Source organism: Protopterus annectens, chromosome 4.part1 (genome assembly GCF_019279795.1).
Source record: "Protopterus annectens isolate FY-2018-M chromosome 4.part1, PAN1.0, whole genome shotgun sequence".
Classification (NCBI taxonomy): Eukaryota; Metazoa; Chordata; order Ceratodontiformes; family Protopteridae; genus Protopterus; species Protopterus annectens.
Genome location: NC_056734.1, coordinates 688,300,545 through 688,319,404, shown reverse-complemented (window position 1 = coordinate 688,319,404; position 18,860 = coordinate 688,300,545). Strand labels below are relative to the sequence as shown.

Genomic DNA, 18,860 nt, shown 5'->3' with positions numbered 1-18,860 from the left:
TAGGGAGGTTAGTAGTGTCTTTAAAAAGGCCAAGTGTTCGAGTAGCTTTTCCTGGCTGTCTGCCTGAATAAGGCAGTCTACGTATGGGTAAATCTGAATATTTCTTTGTTTGCAAAAAGCAATGGCCAGAGCCAGACATTTTGTGAAAACTCTGGGAGCAGTAGATAAGCCAAAGGGAAGTGCAGAGAACTGAAAGTATTGAGATCCTGCCCTGAAACGGACATATTTCCTAGGTAGGCCTCTTTTAGATCTAGGGTGGCTAGCCAAGCATCCCTGGAGAGCATGGGAAGCAGCTTTTGGAGGGTGAGCATCTGATGTTGTAAATTTCATTCATCCTCAGCATATGGGACTCGGATCCAACCCTCGGATCTGACTCAGCTGTTATTTCAGCTCATGGAAGCCTACAGACTCTCAATCCCTTCCCTACCCATAATGTTGTGGTCCCCATTTCCCTCAGATCTCGTTTGCCACTTTTTGCATTCAGACGTGGTTGCTGATTACTCTTGAGTCTAATCTTCTTGGGTGTTTTAGTGTGTTTGCATGCGAGTCCGTGAGTGATAGTGCTGTCTGTAAAGTACAGTTTTGTACCTACCATAAATGTAGATGTCCGATAGGTATGCAACTGCAGTCCTGACATATGGGTTGTCCTGCCTCAGGCAGCCCTTCGGTCGGCCGGATTCCAAAGTGTGGGTCCAGCGTCGGCTGATGTCGCCCTTTCCCTGACGTCAGAGCGCCTGGGGTATAAAAACATCAGCCGACGCCATCTTCCTCAGTGTTTCTTGCCCCAGATGCCAGGTGCCCTCTAAGGAAGGCTAAATTCTGAAAAATAGAGAAAAAATTCCAGACAAGTACAACAGCATAAAAACAAATACACCATAAAGGATTACCCCAGGTAGCTAAAATGAGGGGTAGAAACCCAAAAGTATACCACAGAGGGGTAGGTGGGAGGGAAAACCTGACTGCAGTTGCATACCTATCGGACATCTACATTTATGGTAGGTACAAAACTGTACTATGTCCTTCAAGAATGCAACTGCAGTCCTGACATATGGGTTGAATACCATAGCCAACCTGGGGGTGGTAGGCACTAAGACAAAGATGGTGTAGCTAAAATGCCCTGCAGGACTGCAGAGGCAAACCCTGCTCTGGGCCTGGAGTATAAAGGCAGGTTGTAATGTTTGGAAAATATATGCACGGAGCTCCATGTAGCAGCTTCTAAAATGTCCTTTGTTGCCACTCCTCTTAAAAAAGCTGTGGAGGTGGCTGTAGCTCTGGTGGAATGTGGCCTGATGTCAGCTGGCACAGTTTTTTCCATGAAAAGAGTAGCAGAATCGAATGCAATTTCCAATCCATTTAGAAATTGTCTGTTTGGAAATTGCTTTTCCCTGCAATCCAGCAGCGAAAGCTACAAAAAGCTGGTCAGATTTTCTGAAAGACTTTGTTCTGTCCAAGTAGTAACGCAACTGTCTGTGTATGTCCAAGGTGTGCAGAAGTCTCTCTCCTTTATTTTGAGGATTGGGAAAGAAGGTAGGCAGGTGAATAGCTTGATTCAGGGACACCCTGGATACCACCTTTCGCATGAATGATGGATTGGTTCTCAAAGAAACTCTGTCCTGGTGAAAAATGAGAAATGGTTGTATTGCCATAAGGGCCTGCAGCTCAGAGACTCTTCTTGCTGAGGTTACTGCCAGAAGGAAGGCTGTCTTCCAAGACAGAAATTGCAACTCTGAAGATGCTGCTGGTTCAAAGGGAGGAAGAGTTAATTTTTCCAGCATGAAGTTGAGGTCCCATGCAGGCACTGGTGGTTTCCTTGGAGGGTTGATGTTCTTTATACCTCTTAGAAACTGTCTTAGCAATGGGTGAGAAAATACAGGCGGATCAGAGTTATATTTGGCAGATATTGCTGAAGCATGTATTTTTATGGAAGAATATGAAAGGCCATTGTGGAGCATTTCAGCCAAGTATTCCAGGATCTGTGGAATGCTCATCACTGATGGATCTTGACCCTTTTTGCTGTTCCAGATAAGAAATCTCTTCCATTTTGCTGAGTATGTTTTTCTAGTGGAAGGTCTGCGCGCCTCCAGCATGATATCTTTTACCCTTTTGGAAAGTGTATCCTGAGTAATAGTCATGGAATCTTCCAAGCTGTCAGCTTCAATGTTTTCAAGTTGGGGTGTAGTGTCCTGTAATTGTGCTGTGTCAGTAGAAGTGGCCATTGAGGAAGGAGCCACGGATTGGTGTGTGTCAAGCTCCGTAGCAGTGGGTACCAGTGTTGTCTTGGCCAGTCTGGAGCTATCAGTATGACTTTCGCTTGCTCTGTCTTGATCTTTAGTAACACCTTGGTCATCAAAGGAAGAGGTGGGAAGGCATATAGTGTTAGAGAGTTCCAACTGAAGGAGAGAGCATTCACCTTCCATGCTTGAGGATGGTATGTCCTTGTGCAAAACTTTTTCAGATGGTGATTGAAGTGGGAGGCAAAAAGATCTATATCCGGCCTTCCCCATGCTTGAGCTATTTGTAGGAAAATGTCTGGATGCAACATCCATTCATGTGGATCCATGATGTTTCTGCTTAGGCTGTCCGCCAGAACATTGTCCTTCCCTGGTACAAACTGGGATTGTAGCTCTATTTTCAATTGTAGGGAAATATCCCAGAGATTCATTGCCAGTCTGCAAAGAGGGTAGGAATGGGTACCACCTTGCTTGTTTATGTACCACATAACTGTGGTATTGTCTGTCTTTATTAGTAGATGGCCCTGATGCATGAACTTTTCGAAGGCCTTGATTGCATGTATCACTGCCAGCATTTCATTTTGGTTGATATGCAGGTGCTTTTCTTTTTGTGTCCATTGTCCTTGAATGCATCTGCCCTCCATGTGCGCCCCCCATCCATGGTCTGAGGCGTCTGTTGTTATGGTTTGACTTGTATGAGGCTTGCTGAAAGGCAGACCTTTGTTTATCTGGCTTGCTTGAGCCCACCACAGAAATTCCTTTTGAAGGCATGGAATGAGTGGGATCAATGTTTCCAGGCTGTGGCTGTGCTGAGACCATAGACTTTTTAGATACCATTGTAGTTTTCTCATATGCAGCCTTGCATGTGGAATCAGAAGAATGCAAGATGCCATGAAACCCAGGGCCTGCAGGATTTTCCTTGCAGTCATCTGGGTGTGTGTTGCCAATCTTTTGAAGTATTCTGGTAATTGTTTTTGTTTTTCTTTTGTCAGAAACGCCATCTGGGTGTTTGTGTCCAGTGTGGCACCCAGGAAAGATATTTGTTGGGATGGTACGAGACTTGATTTCTGAATATTGACTGTGTATCCCAAGGCCTGCAGTAAGTGAATGACATAGTCCAAGTTTTTTAACAAGGCTTGTTGGCTGTCCGCTTGTATAAGGCAGTCGTCCAGGTAAGGGTATATTTGTATCCCCTGAAGTCTGCAATGTGCAATTACTGATGCCAGGCATTTCGTGAACACTCTGGGCGTAGTAGATAAGCCAAAGGGCAATGCTGAGAATTGATAATGCTCTGAGCCTGCAAGAAATCTGAGGTATCTTCTGCAACTTTGTCTGATTGGGACATGCAGGTATGCCTCCTTAAGGTCCAGAGTTACCAGCCAAGACCCCTTGCCCAGCATGGGAAGGAGTTGCTGTAAAGTCAGCATTTTGAATTTTGGCACAATAAGGTAAGTATTCAGTGTGGACAAGTCCAGAATGGGTCTCCATTGGTTTTCTTTTCTTGGAACAAGGAACAGTCTTGAATAAAATCCTTGTCCTTGTTCTGCAGAAGGAACCTTTTCTATTGCTCTTATTTGAAGTAGGTTTGTTATTTGTTTGAGTGACTCTGCCCTTTGATTTGGTGGCAGGTTTGGCCTGCCATGTCTTGTTGGCAGTGTATGAAAATGGAATCTGTATCCTTTGTCTATTATCTCCAGTATCCATTTGTCCTTTGTAATATTGTGCCAATTTTGTGAGAATAAAGAATTTTCCGCCCAAAGGTGCTTCTAATTGAGCCCTGGATGGCGGAGTCAAAGTCAAGTCATTGAGATTGTCCTGGCGGAGCAGTGGAAGCTCCTGCCCCAACTCTCTGGTTCGGTGGCTGCCATTGACGTCCTCTGTAGGAGCCTCGAGTTTGCCCTCTACCTCTGCCACGTCTGTTTTTGCCTCTTTGAAATTTGTCTGTGTCAGGAAAGGACCAATGCTTAGAAGGCCAATTCCTGCTGAACCTTGGAGGCTGTACGTGGAGGAAATCTTTGACTGTTTGCACTGATTTTGCCTTTTCCTCTATTTTCTTTAAAACCTCTTGTGCAGTAGCACCAAATAGCTTATGTTTCTCTAGTGGTGCGTCCAAAAGCTTAATTTTCACATGGTCTGGCAATGTTTGTTCCTTTAACCAAGCATGTCTGCGTATGACCGCACCTGTCATTGCTGCTCTACATGAAGCTTCCAATGCATCATATCCACACTGAAGGAAATGGCTGCTAACCTGCTTAGTATTATGAACCAATTCCTGTAACCCCTTTCTATCTAATGGTTCAGGGGAAGCCAGTTTCTTTTGCAAGTCATCCAACATGTATTCCTGATACTGAATCATATGAAATTGACAATTTAATGCTCGCATAGAAAGGGTGGAAGATGTATATACTTTCTTGCCCCACCTTTCTAAATCCCTAGAATCTCTTTCCGGAGGGAGTGGGTTCTTAGCAGTAGTGGAGGAAACCCCTTTAGGCCCCTGAGAAATAGTTTCAGGGTCAGCAGTATGGCCCTTGAACAGAAATTGATGTGTGTCTGGGACCCTGTAGTACCTGTCTGGCTTGACAGGAGCAGGGGGGAGGGAGTCAGGGGAGACACTAGATTCTAAGTACACATCATCTAAAACATTTAATACTGGAGGAATAGCTAAGGGTCTATGCTGAGGTAGCTTTAAAAATTCCCTTAACCTTTTCCTAGAATCTGAGTATTCTTGGCCTTGCCATTTGAACTGTTCCCTCATGGAATGAAGCGTTTCCCCAAAGGAAAACTCCTCAGGAGGAGAAGCAGAGGGAATAGATTCCTCCGCATCAGAATCCTCGTAGGCCGGGAAAGCCTCCTCCTGGTAGTCTGAACGTGCAGAGTCACCAGAGGCCTCATCGGAGGACTGGGAGTCTACCTGCTCAACCCTAGGCTTCTTGTCAGAAGGCGGCTGAGAGCCTCTATCTGGATGAGGCTGTGAACCCCTAATTAAAGAAATAAGGTCCTCAGCTAAACTTAAAATTTGAGAACCAGAAGTGGATCCCAGAGAAACAGATCTTGGAGGGAGAGACTTAGCCTGTTTGGCAGCCTTAGCATGTGTGTAGGCCTTAATGGACATAGACACTGGAGGCCTGGCAGCCCCATGTGCTGGAGGAGTCTTATCCACTGAAATGGTGTGAGAAATATCCTGGGCTACGGTCTCAGAGGGGAGAACAGAAACCGGCACCGAGCTGGCCTCCTATACCGAAGTAACCGGTGGAGTGGTGTCGTCGGTCTGTAGCGGTTGCGAAACCGGCTCAGAAGAGACCGAGACACTCGCGGTAGGCCTAAGCGTGGTGTAGGGCGAGACCACAGACCGCGGGTGTCTGTCATTATCCTTCCATTTTTTAGGTAAATGTGCTGTTGGAAGCTCCGACGGCATGATATAACAGAAATCTTCCCCAAAATAATCCTGTGCAAACTCTGACCGACGCCTAAGAGTGCGTTTATTGAAAGAGGCACAAGCTGCACAGGCCGAGACGTTGTGTTCTGGGCCTAGGCAGGGTAGGCAGTAAAAGTGGAAATCCTTATGAGGTATCTGTTTCCCACAAGTTACACAATTATTAACTTTTTCACTTTTATCTGACATCGTCTGAGGCAGGAAAAGGTCCCCAACGGGGTACTTAGCTTTTTTGAAGACTTCAGTAGCTGAAAACACAGGAGCTGGTCGACTGGCACTTGCAAACTGCTTCTGCTTTGGGCAAGAAAGACTGAGGAAGATGGCGTCGGCTGACGTTTTTATACCCCAGGCGCTCTGACGTCGGGGAAAGGGTGACATCAGCCAACGCCGGACCCAGATTTTGGAATCCGGCCGACCGAAGGGCTGCCTGAGGCAGGACAACCCATATGTCAGGACTGCAGTTGCATCCTTGAAGGACATCTTTGAATTACTTTCCCATTTTTAACAGGTATCTCCTTGCAGGAAGACATCTGAGAAAGGTTTTAAAAAAGTGCACTAAATGTGGGCACAAGATACCTTTTTAGATGGGCATTCCTTGTGTGTGTGTACTGCTTGGGATCCAAATATCTGAACAAGCCACAGTGTGACATCTGTGAGGCCTTTAATCCTAGAGCCCTCACAGAAAGAAAAAAATAAGTTGATTTTGAAAGGGATTTTACCTTTGTCTTTCTCCCAAGCCATCTCTGGGGTCAAACTTTCAACTTCATTCAAGCCAAGGGACTATACAAAAATGTCCAGGTTGGCTGAGGCTCCTTCCTCCTCAGAACTGAAGGGAAAAGTGCCTAGGTTGGACTGGACCTCACCAATGCCTCATAAATCTTTGGATCCACCAAAAATGGGTATCCCCGGTTCCTAAGAGAAAGACGGTTTTGGATCCAAAGTCCTCAGATCCGAAACCCCTTCCTTAAACTGTCTACTCACTGTCATTGGATCCAGTACTGTCTAGGCTACCCTCTCCCTTTCTGGAGAGGCCCTCTAGGCCTTCTTCTATTGTGTCCTCCTGCTCTTCCAAAAGTCTTATTGAAGCAGATGTGACAAGGATGTTGAGGGAACTGGTCACAGAACAACTTCAGAAGAGTACCCTTATAGATGTTCTTCCTGTTTCACTGTTGCAGTCATCACATTTGGGTTATCCCTGCCAGGGTAGCCCTCAGCCGGCCCAAATACTAGAGACTTAGTAATTCTGTGTCGGATGCTGTTGCTTCAGGACTGACGTCAGGTCATCAGTAATATAAATTAAGGCAGCCAACGCCATTACATCAGTCTTGGTTGCCCTGGAGCCCGAAGCAGAAGCAGTTCGCACGAGTGCCGGTCGGCCGCTACCTGAGTTTTTATCTTCCGAATTGAAGCTGAAGTCTTCTAAAGATAAGTACTCTGTTGGGCATCCTTTTTTCTTGCATTAACCGATGTCAGAAAAAGTTAATTATTGTCTCGCCTGTGGAAAGCAAATACCACACCGAGACTTCCATTATTACTGTGTCACTTTAGGCCCAGACCACGACGTCCCCCATTGTCGCTTCTGTGCTTTGTTCAACGCCAGAACTATCCATTGTTGAGCCCTTATTGTAGCCAGATATTTTCGCTTACAGTCCTCAAATTCCGATATGGCTTCAGTAAGCCATCCGACAACAGATCTACAGAAAAAACGTAAAGATAAAGACAGAGACAGACCGCGCATGTCCAAACCTACCAATGATGCTTCCATTAAGCTAGTCGTCAGTTCTCAGGTCCTCAGTGAGGTACTTTCACAGCCCCTGATGCTCGCTTCTGTGGATTCTCAGGCCACTATCGAGACCCTTTCAGAGTTCAGTATGCTGCAAAACTCTTCTTTGACTAAGGAACTTGCAGTCGTCTCTACCTTGGATGGGCCTGGAGCCACTGAGCAAGCACTGGCTTCCTAGGAAGTCCTTCGCACTACTGATTCTCAACACAAACCGACATCTTCTTTCACGACTACAGTTCTTTCAAAAATTACCGAGTTTCTAAGGCCCAGGGTACAAACCACACCCAAGAAACCAACGACCCACTCTCAGGCGCCTGCTTCCTTGCCTCAGTCTCAAATTCTTAAAATGGCAGAAGACCTTATCATGCTGATCAGGGCAAGCCAAGCTACCCCCTCCAAAAGGAAAAGAGATCTGTCCCCTGTAGTTTTGTCTGAACAAGAGTCAGATGAATCTGATGCATCTGAATATGAAAACGCGCAACCCCTCTCTACTTATAAGGATTCTGATGCAGAGGATTCCATTCCTTCAGCCTCTCCCCCAGAGGATTTTTCCTTTGGGGAAACCCTGCATACCTTAAGGGAGCATTTCCAATGGGACAGTCAAGACTACCATCAGTCTTTAAAAAGACTCAGGGAATTCCTAGATCTTCCACAGCACAGACCCTTGATCACCCCCCCCCCCAGTCCTGGACGTTGTGGAGGATGTTTTCCTGGAATCCAGCTTGACTCCTGACACCCTTCCTCCTGCACCCAGAAAACCAGACAGGTACTATAGAGTCCCTGACTCACACAAATTTCTTTTTAAAAATCCTACTGCTGACCATGAGGTAATTTCTCAAGGGTCTAAAGGAATTAAAGCAACCTCTGCTAAGAATCCCACTCCCTCAGATAGGTATTCCCAAGCACTGGACAGATGGGGTAAAAAAGTATACACTTCAGCTACTCTTGCTATCAGGGCACTAAATTGTCAGTTCCATATGCTGAAATTTCAGCAACATACCCTGGAACTCCTTAAACAAAAAATGTCTTCCTTTCCTGCTTGGGCAGAATCAAAAGAATTACAAGAGTTAATGCATTTTGCAAGTCAAGTAACTAAACACACCTTGCACTGTGGTTTTGACGCCCTTGAAGCTTCTTGCAGGACAGCAGTCACTGGATATGTAATTAGAATGCATGCATGGCTTAAGGAACAGCCCCTGCCAGACCATGTGAAATCTAAATTGTTGGAAGCCCCCTTGCACAAAGATAACTTATTTGGCACTAAGGCACAAGAGGTCTTAAAAAAGATGGAAGAAAAAGCAAAATCTATGCAAACAGTTAAGGATTTCTTGCAGGTCCAGCCACCTAAGTTCAGCAGGCATTGTCCCACCAAACATTGGTCCTTTCCTGCTCCCAGTAAGCCAGTCCAGCCTAGACCCCGGGGAACCAGACCCCCCCAGACAGCATCCACATGGAATGCAGAGATCTAAGCAGTGTACTACCTCTACTTCAAAACCAGGGAGTTCTAAGCCACCCCTTTATGGTAAGAACTCACAATGACTCACCTCCCCCACCCCCTACCTCTGCCCACCTTCTCTTACCCCTAGGAGGAAAACTCTCATTTCACACAAGCACCTTAGACAGCATCCACAGGGAATGCAGAAATCTAAGCAGTGCACTACCTCTACTTCAAAACCAGGGAGTTCTAAGCCACCCCCTTATGGTAAGAACTCACAATGACTCACCTCCCCCACCCCCTACCTCTGCCCACCTTCTCTTACCCCTAGGAGGAACACTCTCCTTTCACTCAAGCACCTTGGCCACCATTACCAATGACCACTGTGTTCTGAACATAGTGTCTCAGGGATACAGATTTTCCTTCCACACCCTTCCAACCCCAAAAGGGTTCCCAGATCTACCACCAAACCAGTGGGCAGGGGCACAAAAGCAAATACTTTCCCTGCTTTCTATAAGGGCAGTAGAGCATGTTCCTGCAGAACAGATAGGACAAGGTTTCTACTCCAGACTTTTTTCTGGTGCCCAGAAAAGAGGGCACCTGGCGCCCCATCCTCGATCTATCCATTCTGGACTGTCCTTAGTTTTGGGGAGTTCTTGAATTCTTTGTAGAACCCAACTAGCATTTCTTCTTAAATGCCTGTTTACCCACATTTTGTTGAGACTGTTTATTTTGTGTGTGTGTGTGGGGGGGTGGGGTGCCAAAACTGGATGAGGGGTTAGAAAATACCTTAGAAATTTTGGAAAAAGAGGGCTGAAAAATCTTAGAGATTCCCTCTATCAATTTATCCCTTTCATCACACTTTTTGAAAACCTCTGCGGCAGGGGAAACAAAAACTAAATTTCTACCCAAAGGAGAATTAAAAATCTCATTTTTTGCACCATCTGGGAGGTTGCGAGAATGCAGCCATGCAAACCTTTTCAAAAAAGTACCAGTGGTCATAGCCTTAGTAGTAGTATCAACTCACTCATACACACAACTGTAAACAATGGGTTATGACTTGCAAAATGGAAGAAACTTATTTAAAGTAAATTCTTCCTCACAAGAAGAAATGGCAGACAAAACATTCTTCATACTTTCACAACTAGTCAGAATAAATGTTAAAATATGTGCCTGACAATTCAAAATTCTGAAAATCAAAGTTGCAGATGCATACACTTTTCCCCATACTTATCAACAATCTTCCCCATCCTTGTTAGAAAGAGTGGGACTGGAATTAACTAAATGTTTATCAGCAGGAGGATTATCTAAAGCTATAGCTGCTGGGTCAGGTTTGGGAGGAGTACATAAAAACTTACAAAAGAATGAGGAACTTTAAACATTCTGCCTTTTTTTAGGGGCAGCAGGCTGACTATCAGGAAAACTGCAGGCAGTGGTGCACTCATCCTCCAGAGCTGATAGAACTGGAGGAATGGAAGAAGGTTCTGGAAATTCCTACTGTAACAACTAATATATTTTCTGAGGGACCTGAAAACAGTGACACATTCTGGAAGTAGTTTCAATGAAAAAGAAACCTCCACATATAGAATCAATAACTGACCTCTCCTTTGAGTCTGAATCAAAAACCTGAGGAGAAAAGCTTGTATCTCTCCCTTCATCTTTCTGTCCAGATTCAACTTCAGGAAAGGATGTGTCCCTCTTTCTTTTACCAGAAACCTCCTTATACGTAAATCAATCGCTTTAATTTAACCCTGAGCTAGACCCAGAAAACTACTCCTGTCTAAGTAAATTTGAGTAGGAGATACATGTTTAGTTTTCTGGTTTTGACTGGAAAATGGGGTCAACTGTGTTCAGCTTCCCCACAGATGGGTGCAACATTCTGACCAAACAGAAAAGACATTCCCTATTTTCTTTCCCAGGACCAATAAGACTGGCTCTCCCTTGACCAGTGAGGGGACCCCCAATAGTGACAGAGGATGTGGCTAACCCCTGGTCCATAGTGGCTGTAGGTGCTACACCAGAGGGTTCTGGCATAAAAGAAGAGTGGTTTGAGAAACAATCCATGGCACAGCAGTCACACACCTGCGGCTGAGGCACATTGTTGGTCTGCTGTGGAGGCAGAGGCTGTTTGGCTAACTTTTTATTTTTGTGGCTGGAAGAGGAACCAACAATGCGAACAGTAGTTTGTTCCAATGGTCAAGCTGAAATGATGCCTACTTCCCATGGAAAACAAGCAGCAAAAGTTGGTAAATATTTTAATGTCTTTAAAAGTCACTTTTTTTCACACAAAACACAGTAAAAAAGTAATTGAGCACTTTGCCAGCCCCCACTAAAAAATAAAATAAACACAACTTATCCACAGACAAAAACACTTTCAATTATTTTAAACAACTTTTAAACTGACAGGTAGTCAGTACAGTTACGCTTCATAACAGTCCATTAAAACACAAACTTGTTGTTGTTGTTGTTGAGACTTTCGGCTTTTCCCGGTTAGGGATTGCCACAGCGGAACTCCGGTCTGCTAACGATTGGTAGTTGATTTTTACATGCCGAGTTACCAACTCTGATGCACAACCTTCAACAAAGGTACGCCCATTCATGCATGTCTCCACGCAGAAGACGCTCTAGCTGAAAATCGAACCGGACAGTGTCTTACTGTGAGGTGACAATGCTACCGCAGCACCACTAGTTTAAAAATAACTTTACTTAACAAGAAAGTATAATAACAGCATTTTTAATGTGGAAAGCTTTTCCCCAAAGGGAATTTATCTGCCCAGCAAATGAACAGCACAAGCAAACAGTCAATCCTCAAAACCACAGAGGAGCATCACTCCTGGAAAACCACAGAGGAGAATTCTCTTCAATGGCAGGAAAGCTCTGAAGAGCTTGACACCCAAAAATGTCTTTTTAATAAGCTCAGCTCGAACTGAATGACAGTTTGGGCATGTGGAAAGTGTCCTGAAGCTTTGGAAGTTGGTTGACGGTTATATCCTTGGCAGTATAACCCATATTGCTAAGGCTACTGCAGCAGCTCTGAAATTTACATGAGCCAAGTCACTTCAAACCACTAGCAGATTTAATCAAAAGAAAGACAGCATGCATGCATGCAAACACACACACACACACACACACACACACACACACACACACACACACACACACACACACAAAATGTCCTCATCCTCAGAGTGCAGCACCTGCATATCTGATCTGTTGTTTTTTTTATTATTAAAATCATATTTAAAACTCTTATACCAACTTAACTCATATAAATGCAATCAGGGGAGATCCAAGCAGTTTTAATTGTTAAAATAAATGTTGTTGTGCTTTTCAAAGAGAGATTATGGAGAGGAGTTGACTGTGACAAGGCAAAAAAAAAAAAAAACCTGCAGCTAGAACAATAATTATGTCAACATCAAAACACCAATTAACTGGCTCTGCCCAGAACACTACAGCTGTGCACTTCAGTTAAATAAAAACACTAATTTCCACTGTAGTTTATTCTTAACATTTCAAGACTTAATTGTTCCCTGATTTGTCGCCAAGATGTGGTTTAGTGCACTGAAGCCCTTCACTAACGTTCATTTTTTTCCATTTCTTCTTCATTCCCAAACAAATATCATTTGGGTCATATCCGTTTTACTACTGATTATTTCAAGCTATTCCATCCATTATGTAGGTTCACTTGCCTCAGTTTATTACTGCATTCTTTTACATCACAGTCTCTGGTTTACCATCACATGTTTCTTATTATTACATTACAATGCTACACAACAGTTCTTCTGAGCCTGTCATTTACCCCTTTCTAATCTGTAAGTAGCATGGCCTATGAAATTACAGATAATAATTGTTTAATAAATATAAAAAATTACACAACTGTTTAGTGCATGAAAGCTATTTTACTTTTTAGTCCAGATTACCTCAATGTACCCACCCAGCTATTCACTGAACAGTTAGCTTTTCTCCTCCTTCCCTAACACCAAAAATCTCTTCTGCATCACTCCCCTCTTCTCATATAACCTCATTCTTAATTACTTTCCAAACCCCTTCTATCTTTTCTCTCTTCACTGTATTACATAACCTCTGTGCTTATTCTGGGTTGCAATAGGAAATGTGAACAATTGGTCAATATTATAATGTAGATCATACAGAATGTAAATGCTCCCTTAACTCTCCTTTAACACAGGTTTTCTCATATTTTCGTGCAGCTGCCAAGGGATGAATATAATAAATGTTCCTCATGGCAATACAACTGTAACATAATGCACAACTTGATGAACCAGTTTGTACTGTACACTAAATATTACATCAAGTCTAAGCCTGTATCCACCTTATCATGTTTATGTCTTGCTATACCTACTCACAGAGTATGTACTGTACTAATGTGGAGAATGCTTTCCATGCTGGTACACTGAGGTTACCTCTTTTCGAAAAGAACGTAGTAAATACTGAAGGCTATCAAAGTAAAACACCATAAACTGAATTGAGTATTTCAGCTATGTAAAATGTATAAACGTGCAGTACACACACATGAAGCAGTATCCTTTAGCACAAATCCTGGAATCAAAGCTCTGCTCTGTTAACATCTGCTGCCACAACATTTGAAAAATGTAATCCTCTGATTGCCCCTGACACAATAACTTTCATCTTCAGAGGTATGCTGTGACTGTTGAAAAAAAAAGATTCCCTCTATCAAGAAAGATCACAGAAATAAAACCAGAGGACATTACAGTGTTGTGGAACATTTTTAAGACGGTTTCAAATCTTCTCAGGATACAAAATTAATGAATCTAAAACAAAGGCAATAGCAGTAAATTATGTACCCACACATGAATTGGTCCAACGATATCCACATTTATGGGGACATGAAAAAATGAAGTATTTATGAGTATGGGTTAGAAATGTCTCTGTTGTGGCAGCTAAGGATATGTGGGAAGAGACTAAAGAGAAGATAATACAAAAATTGAGAAACTGGAAGTTTTGATATATGGACATGGATACTAACACACAAGCCATTACAATGTTTTTATTCCCTTTAGTCTTATACACAGGTCAGGCATACTTTTATCAACCGGAGGGAAAGTTGTGGATAGCAATTAAAAAAGAGTTGAAATATTTTATCTGGGAAGGGAAGACAGCAAGGATTAAGTGAGATAAACTGATTCTACCAACAGAACAAGGTGGACTAGGATTACCTAATTTCAGGGGGTATTTTACAGCAACACATTTAAGGCTTTTATATACAGCACAAGCAGAAAACTATAATGTAAAGTGGAAAGGAATGATGCTGATACAGGGAGGAAGCTCAACAAATAAGGAGAGATTGTGATTTTGGACACATACTCTTAAGAACAACCAAAATCAGCATATTATACTCATAAAATAGAAGGGAGTATTCTAAGAACCAAACCAGCATAAGAATGGAGAAAAGAGATTTTGCTGAGAGGATTGACTGTGGTCAGGGATACAGATAATAGGCAGGAGGGGGCTGGAATTTAACAGAGAAAACTGGCAAAGGAACCAAGGTATTGGGAACAAATAACTATGGGAAGAGGCCAAGAATTTACTTGGAGTGCAGGACAGAGATTGCCTACACTATCAAGGACTGATATTGGAGTATAGGCAAAAAGAGAAATAGGGGGGCTGATAAATGAAAGACTAGCACTAGTAGAGTTTTTAACAGAATCTAGAACAGTAGCTGCCTTTAAAAAAGGAATAATTAGCAAAGCATATAAAATACTGCATGATAATTATAAGAATCAATCAGAGGAGCTTAGAAGGGATTGGGAAGAGAGACTGGATAAGCAATTCACAAAGAGACAACGGACGATATATGTTTATCTACCAAATATACAACAAAGTGTATAGGATTTAGGATCTTTGCCTGGGAGTGTTTACATAGGTATTTTTACAACCCAAGTAGACTACAAAGAATTTTTACTTAGGTGGACAGCAAATGCTGGAGGTGTGAAGGGCAAGAAAGAGGTAGCTGGAAACATTTTTTGGAAGTGTAATGAGCTGACAGACTTTTGGGATTCCCTGCAGACTGCTCTGTCAGAGATGCTGGGTGAGCAGACTGGGGAGATGATTTTTTTGAGTTATGCTACAGAACTGGAATTGCCTAGACATAGTAAAGCCTTGATGAGTCTAATTATGGTGGCTGCCAAAAAAACAATTACTAGAAAATGGAAATCAAAGTCTCAACCAACTTTACTAGAAGTAGTGAATACAGTAACACAGATAAAACATCTGGAATTGGGATCTTTAGAAAAGGGAAGGAGCAAACTACATAGGAAAAATGGGAATTCTGGCAACAATATATGCAGAGCAGGAACAAGGTTTAAGAGGCAGAGTTTGAATGACCTACATACTGCTTAAATGACAATGGCTGGATGGTTTAGAAGTAATGTATAATGTTTACAACTACAGTTGTTTCAATGGTGTCTGTGATGTAAACTTTATCTAAAGTGATATCATTTTGTACGTTTTTCATTTATATAAATGTAAGATTGCCTTTGTCATACATGTAAGTTTAATAAAGATATTTGAAAAAAAAAAGATCACTGAAATGTAACAAAAACAAAATAACCATTGCATCTTATAAAATATATACATGAACACAAATTTTGAGTTGCAGAGATGTGCATTTCTGACTGAGAGAAACAATATTACAAAAGCAAGCGTCATTCATCGCACTGGAGCTTACCCGAGTCACTCTCTGAAGAACTTTCAGGACTTTCATCACCTGAATGAAAAAAGAAAGAAAATGACTAACTTAAATGTGGCTCACTATACATATCCAAAATATACAAGGTTTAATTTTCAAATGGGATAATTGGCTAGGCTTAAAATGGCCCACAAGGGTAGGTAAAATAGTACTGATCTATGAACCAATGAATTGAACAAGGGAATACTACAACACAGATCTGCAATGCAGAGAAAGACTATCAAAATCAACTGCCTGTTTTGTCTCATCAACCTGTCTTGGAGTCATACAGGAGTGCACAGTTCAAGGACATTCACTATTCATAAAGTTGAATGACTTGAGTTTCTTCCTTAACAGAAAATACTGACATCTCCTAACATTTCTTCTGAAATGGCATAAACATCATGGTTGAACTGTAATTTCTGACTAGTACAATTTAATGCTGTTACATTTTTCAAGTCAGTAAAAAAAAGAGATGAGGTCCTAACTCTTACGTAGCCTAAATAAATTCAGTTGTGTAAGTAAACTTACCATAACAGCAGACACTTGAATGATCATTGCTACAGCAGAATGCAAAGAAGACCAAAAGTTCTTGCTTCTAGAATACTTCTACAGTCCAACCCTTTTCCAAAAACTCACAGATGAAGCAAGGTCCTAGTAGGATGTGCCTTGACTGTGCCTGGAACAGTTTTGTAGTATTAAAAATAATGAAAAATAACAGAGTGAGACAACCATTTGGAACCAGTCTGCTTTGACCCAGGCTGTCCCTTCTTCTTACTTCACAACAAATTAACAACTGATTCAAAGTTCTGAAATATTTTCTTCCATCAAGATAGTACCCAAGTTGTCTGTGGGCATTCAAGGCATGAAGTATCCTTTCTCCTTCATTTTTGGGTTCAGGGAAGTACATAAGGAGATGGATAGTTTAGCTTAATGTAAATTTGTATATCATTTTAGGCTTAAAGAATTAGTTCTCAAAGAAACCATTTCTCTGGGGAAAATGAGATGAGGTTGACCTGCCACAAAAGCTTGCAACTCAGACACCATTCTTATTGAGGTCACAGCAGTCAGTAAAACTGTTTCCCATGTTAAGAACCTCAAGTGCGCCAGATGAACAAAAAAAGTAAGATGCCAAGTAGGAGACACCAGTTTTCTTTGAGATCTTGTATGCAATAACCCTTTCAAATATTTTAACATGAGAATGCCTTGAAAGTGGGGGACCATGGGCACATATGCTGAAAGGGATGACAAATGAATCTTGTTAGGGGAGTAAGACAGGCTACAGGAAAGTAATTCACACAAATATTGTAAAACCAGATATACACTAGCCCTGAATGGGTGCTGGTTATGTTCTTGGCACCATCTAGAAATCCTTTTCCATTTGCTTATATATGGATTTTTTACTAGCTGGCTTTCTGGCCTCCGTGACATTTTCATCCAAGCAGTCAGCTGAAGTTGTCTGGAGTTGGGATGTTTCTTGTGCATTAGTAGATCCAGACTGTAAGGACACTTGTGGTAACTGCCCCTGGCCATTTCCAAAATAAGGGAGAAAAAAACAGTTGTTTTAAGTAAACGTACCATAACAGTAGATGTGCAAATGATCACTGCTGCAGTAGCCTTTGTTATATGGGTTATATCCTGTGACAGATATAACAACAGGTCAGCTTTCAAAGCTTCAGGGCACTTTCCATGTTTTCTAGCCATTAGGTAGCTCAAGCTGAGCTGACCGAAAAAAGCACAGTTGTGTACACTAACCATAAATGTAGATGTTTGAGTGTATTCACTGTTGCAGTCATCACACATGGATTATCTGCCTGCAGGTAGCCCTCAGTCAGCCCACATACCAGAGTCTTGGGATTTCTGCATCAGATGCTGTAGCTTCTTCCATGACGGCAGGTCATCAGGGGTATAAAACATGCAGCTGACGCCATTACATCAGTTTTTCTTGCCCCAGATGTCAGGAGCCTCCAAAATAGGAAGCAATTACATGGTGTGGAATACCTCTAGTAAAAAGTAAATACCATAGCCATAAGATATGGCCAAAAAGAGTAAAGGCAGAAAGCATAGAGAAGTCAGGGGGCTGGAGGGAGGGTAACCAGGACTGCAACAGTGAATACACTCAAACATCCACATTTATGGTAAGTGTACACAACTGTACTATGTTCTTCGTGTTTCACTGTTGCAGTCATCACACTTGGGTTGATTCCCAAAGCTGAGGAAGGGTGGAGGCAGTCAAGAAGCATTAGGGCTGGCTAGCAGGCCTTGCAAGACTGCTGTGGCAATTCCAGCTCTGGATTTAGAACAGACAGGTAAGTGGTAATGCTTGGTGAAGGTGTGTACAGAACTCCAAGTTGCAGCTTCCAGGATGTCCCTGGTAGGGACTCCCCTAAGAAATGCTGTAGAGGCTGAGGTAGCCCTAGTGGAATGAGTTTTGATCCCTGTGGGATAGGTTTTCCATGGTGTTTGTAGCAGAAATGGATGCAGTTTGCTATCCATTTGGAAACGGTTTGCTTTGAAATGGCCTTGCCCTCTGTCCCTGTAGCAAAGCTGACTAGCAGCTGGTCAGTTTTTCTGAAAGGCTTAGTCCTGTCAAGGTAGAACCTGAGCTGTCTGTGCACGTCCAAGGAGTGCAGGATCCTTTCCCCTTTATTCTGAGGATTTGGGAAAAATGTTGGTAAATTAATGGATTGGTTTAAAGCCACACTGGATAAACCTTGGGCATAAATGATGGGTTAGTCCTGAGGGAAACCCTGTCCGTATGGAAAATAATGAAGGGTTCCACAGCCATAAGAGCCTGTAACTCAGACACTCTTCTTGCTGAAGTGATGGCTAGAAGTAAGGCTATTTTCCGAGAGGAATTCTAACTCTGCTGTAGCAGCAGGCTCAAAAGGGGGAAGCATGAGCTTCTCTAGTACAAATTAAAGGTTCCAGGCAGGAGTGGGAGCTCTCCTCGGGGGTCTTAAATTGTTATCTCCTCACAGGAACTGTTTGATCAGAGGGTGAGAGTAGAGTGGTGACTCAGTATTGTAGTGAGCTGAGATGGCAGAGGCATGAATCTTAATTGATTAGAAGGATTTGTGGAGTAGCTCTGCTAGGTAATCTATGATTTGAGGTAAGGTGGGCACGGCTGTGTCCTTTCCTTGAGACTGTCTCCAGGAACAGTATATTTTCCACTTTTCTGAATAGGATATCCAATACTAGGCCTCCTGGCGTCAAGGATGACATCCAGCACCTGTTTGCTGAGGGCTGTTGGTGGTGTATTCAGGGAATAA

General features: G+C 42.7%; 1 protein-coding gene across 2 annotated transcripts in view; it reads right to left on the bottom strand.

Annotated features, from left to right (window-relative positions):
• LOC122801015 (NACHT, LRR and PYD domains-containing protein 1a-like) overlaps positions 1–18,860 on the bottom strand; it is a 1,015,111-nt gene that overhangs the window by 745,189 nt on the left and 251,062 nt on the right. For both annotated transcript variants that reach the window (XM_044070467.1, XM_044070468.1), the window contains one exon: positions 15,589–15,627. In XM_044070467.1, the coding sequence (XP_043926402.1) occupies positions 15,589–15,627 (39 nt within the window). The remainder of the gene's footprint in view (positions 1–15,588; positions 15,628–18,860) is intronic.